At 31.5% G+C, this 3,776-nt stretch overlaps 1 protein-coding gene across 1 annotated transcript; it reads left to right on the top strand.

Moving 5' to 3' along the window:
• The first annotated feature begins 1,893 nt into the window (after positions 1–1,893).
• LOC143673144 (olfactory receptor 14A16-like) lies at positions 1,894–2,826 on the top strand. The gene has a single exon (XM_077147488.1). It carries the CDS (start codon positions 1,894–1,896, stop codon positions 2,824–2,826), a length of 933 nt encoding a protein of 310 aa, XP_077003603.1.
• Positions 2,827–3,776: the final 950 nt, after the last annotated feature.

The raw sequence follows: 3,776 nt of genomic DNA, 5'->3' as shown, positions 1-3,776 counted from the left end.
ACTTGGAATGGAATTCAAAAATTACATTTGTCTCCCTCAATTTAGATGTTCCATAAAAGGTTATGGTTTTTTGTATTCTTGACATATTTATAAAATCTTGTTCAGAATTGCATATGATGGGTAAGAAGTATTTTATATAACTCAATAAGCCTGAAGTGTATTCAACATTAAATGAAATCACAATTAATAAAATTATATAAGAAATAATAAGTGAAGAAAATTAAAAATAATCTTGTGCTCATAAAGCAGTGTACTGTATTTTCAGCCTTAAAATATTGACAGCTGAGTCATATATAACTATCAAGAATAATGACTTGAAGTATATTTCCTATTTTATATCCTTTATGCTGAAAGACAGTCAAATATAGATAAGTTAAAAATCTGTATATGCATGATGTTGAACATGTTTTTACTCAACCACTCAGGGGCAGTGAGCAATTTTTTAAGATGAAGATTTCACAATAGTTTTAGCAAGAAGAACAGTGGAGAGGTATCAAATCAAATTTTATCACTGGAAACATTTTTTTAATTATTCAGAAAACATCTACCTACAACCCAAATCTTATTTATTCTCTTTAATGCAACATATGGATTATTTTCCTCTAATAAGTTGGTAGATAATAAAGTACAGATATTAAACTATAAATTACTTAAACTCACTGCTATTCCAAATGCAATGAACAACATTTACTCTCTGACTTTTTCACTATTCATGATCATGGGGAGGGGACTAGCATAATATTTAAAAGAAGGACATAAAGAGGAGAATGGGGGAGATCAAACTCTAAACTACATTGTTAAAAATGGGCTACATTTCTAGGAAGGTTAAATATCAAAATCTGTACAAATAGAAGGCATCAACCTGTAACTGCAAGAAGGATATCCAATTGCTGCTTTTTTTCACTCTGATTCTATGTGAATTTAGCCCTATTTCTCTGTCATCCCTTCTCCCCTATTGATTTGCATTAATTTTCTGAGAAGGATAGGCACACAGCAGGTTGTGGAAGTAGCGGTTTAGCTGACCTAAAAATTGTTATAAAATATTTGACTTATTTCAGATATACTGCAGATATACTTTGCACTTTGATAGTTGAAGATGTAGCAGAGAAAGAGAAAAAACGAGCTTGTGGGGAAAACATAACTCTTTAAATTATTAGATATAAGGGAAAGCCAAGGGGAAGGAATTTAAAAAGTAATAATTTGAGTAATATGAGGTTAATGATCTCATCTCATATATTTAATAGCTCATTTAATCAGGTTATGTGTCATATGCATCTCTAAGTATAGGACTATAAATAATAATGGTTTGGTGTGGTGAAGGAGAAAAATAATCCAGCCATTAGCTAAATGCATTTTTTAATTTTGAAAGTTGTGAACTGCTCTAAACTGAATGTTCTCTGGTAACATATATGGTAATGATTTTATAGTGCAGATGAAAAACATGAATAAAAATAGTTCAGGATTTTTTCCTCAGAATTATTTACTTCTCAAATTTTCCAAAGTTTTGTAAAAATAAGGTTATATTCATCATGGAACAGGATGCAGGATGCAATTCAGGAATGGTTAGTTTCTATTTTCTTTGAGTGTTTGAAGTATTTTGCAAAGGTCAGTAGAAACTTTTCAGAACTTTTCTTTCATAGATACATTTGAACAATATTATAATGTCAAATATATGTGAACTGAAATTAAATAGTTTAAATATACTAAATTAATGAGGGAATGATGAATAATATATAGAAAAGGATCTAGATGGAAGTAAAATTTAGTAATTTGAATGTGATAGTACCATATATATATATATTCATTATATATTTAATATTGAGAGTTTTGACTTTGTTGGTGTTTTATTCTTCTCTCTCTGTTTATTGATTGCATCATATTATGCTTGCAGTAATGAAAAATAAAACAGCCATGATGGAATTTATTCTGATGGGATTTTCTACAAATCAAAATATGCTAATTTTGCATTCAGTGCTCTTCTCATGTGTTTACTTGTATGCCCTGATTGGGAACATCCTCATTATCATGATCACAACTTTGGACCAGCACCTACATACCCCCATGTACTTCTTCCTGAATAATTTATCCTTCTTGGATCTCTGCCTCATTTCAACCACAGTACCCAAATCCATTGCCAACACATTGACAAAAAGAAACACCATCTCCTATTTTGACTGTGTCAGCCAGGTCTTTCTGGTGACTTTATTTGCAATTGCAGAGGTGTTCCTCCTCACAGTGATGTCCTTTGACCGCTATGCTGCCATCTGCCGTCCTCTGCACTATGAAGTCATCATGAACAGGGGCACATGTGTGTGGCTGGCCATTGCATCTTGGGTGGGGGGAGGAGTGTCTGCTGTGATGCATACAGCTGGTACCTTTTCTTTATCCTACTGTGGGTCCAATGTGGTTCATCAGTTCTTCTGTGACATCCCCCATTTATTAGCTATTTCTTGTTCAGAAAATTTAATGACAGAAATTGGGCCCATCCTTATCAGTATTGTTTTGGATTGCTGCTGTTTTATTTTCATTGCCATTTCCTATGTGTACATCTTTTCAACTGTCAAGGAGATTCCATCAACAGAAGGCAAGTCAAAAGCTTACTCCACCTGTCTTCCACACCTGGTGGTCATTGTATTATTTCTGTCCACTGTCTTCATTGCACATCTGAAGCCAACTTCAGGGTCCCCTTCCATTTCTGACCTTGTAATTTCCATGTTTTATACCCTGTTACCCCCAACCTTGAATCCCATAATATACAGTCTAAGAAACAAGGCACTTAAGATGGCTCTGGGCATGTTGTTGGAGGGAAAGCTCATCAAAAAGTAAGATATGCCTCTTTTATTATTTTCAGATAAAATTTATGAATATTTATTCATTTGCCTGCCAACTTTTACAAGTAACTATTTGAAAGAAGGAAAGGAGCAATGACTCATTAAGAATTTGTATTGGATAGAAAAGTTACTTTTTTTTTATTATTTAACTTCCAGTATTCCTATAATCATGGATCCTTTTTTCTTAACTCCTTCTCATGTCATATTCAGAAGCTGAAATCTAGATATTTTTACACGATGCAAAAAAACTTTGCTCAGAAAGCACTACTATAAATTACCAGCTATTACCAAGCAAAGGAAAACAAAGAAAAACTTTCCAATGTCTCTATTTTCATACTATCTCACAAATTCAAATGAGTAAAAATTTGTATAACTATTTGTCACATTATTATTTATTCCTTGTTTTAGATGTTTCATTTATATATCATTATGGGGGATAATTTGTTTCAAAATTGAATGTGGTGCTCCCATTCACCTCAATCACTTAGGAATTCTATCCTTCCTTTTATATATCATTTAGGATTTGCTGTGACAGGAGAAAAAGAAAATGAGTGTAAATAAATTTTGCAAGAATAAGTTATCTAATTTAAGGGAATATAACAACTATGTTTCAAGTGTCATAACAAATAAATATTAATTTGGCTGATGTTTTATTTTTGTCCCATTGTAACTATAATTCACTGATATATAAAAAATAATATATATGTAATTATAAAATTTTTGAATGCAGGTTTGTACTTTCTGAATAAAACAACTCTTGTATTTTTATTTTCATTTTGCCTTTACTTGAGGATTCTCCTTAATAATCAAAATTTGTCTCAACAGCTGATGATAATATTCTACTAGAGATCTCAATACTTCCCTAATCATTCTTCTACTATTTTAAACATTTTATTCTTGTATTTTTAAAAATATTTCATTGAAATAACCATAGAAATGAACATA

Source organism: Tamandua tetradactyla, unplaced genomic scaffold (genome assembly GCF_023851605.1).
Source record: "Tamandua tetradactyla isolate mTamTet1 unplaced genomic scaffold, mTamTet1.pri scaffold_148_ctg1, whole genome shotgun sequence".
In the NCBI taxonomy this organism is placed as follows: Eukaryota; Metazoa; Chordata; class Mammalia; order Pilosa; family Myrmecophagidae; genus Tamandua; species Tamandua tetradactyla.
Note: the sequence above shows the minus strand (reverse complement) of the source record. Positions and strands in the feature narration are given on the sequence as shown.

What these genes read in the sequence shown, in the direction of transcription:
- LOC143673144 (XM_077147488.1), top strand. Translation starts at nt 1,894, where the DNA reads ATGAAAAATAAAACAGCCATGATGGAATTTATTCTGATGGGATTTTCT.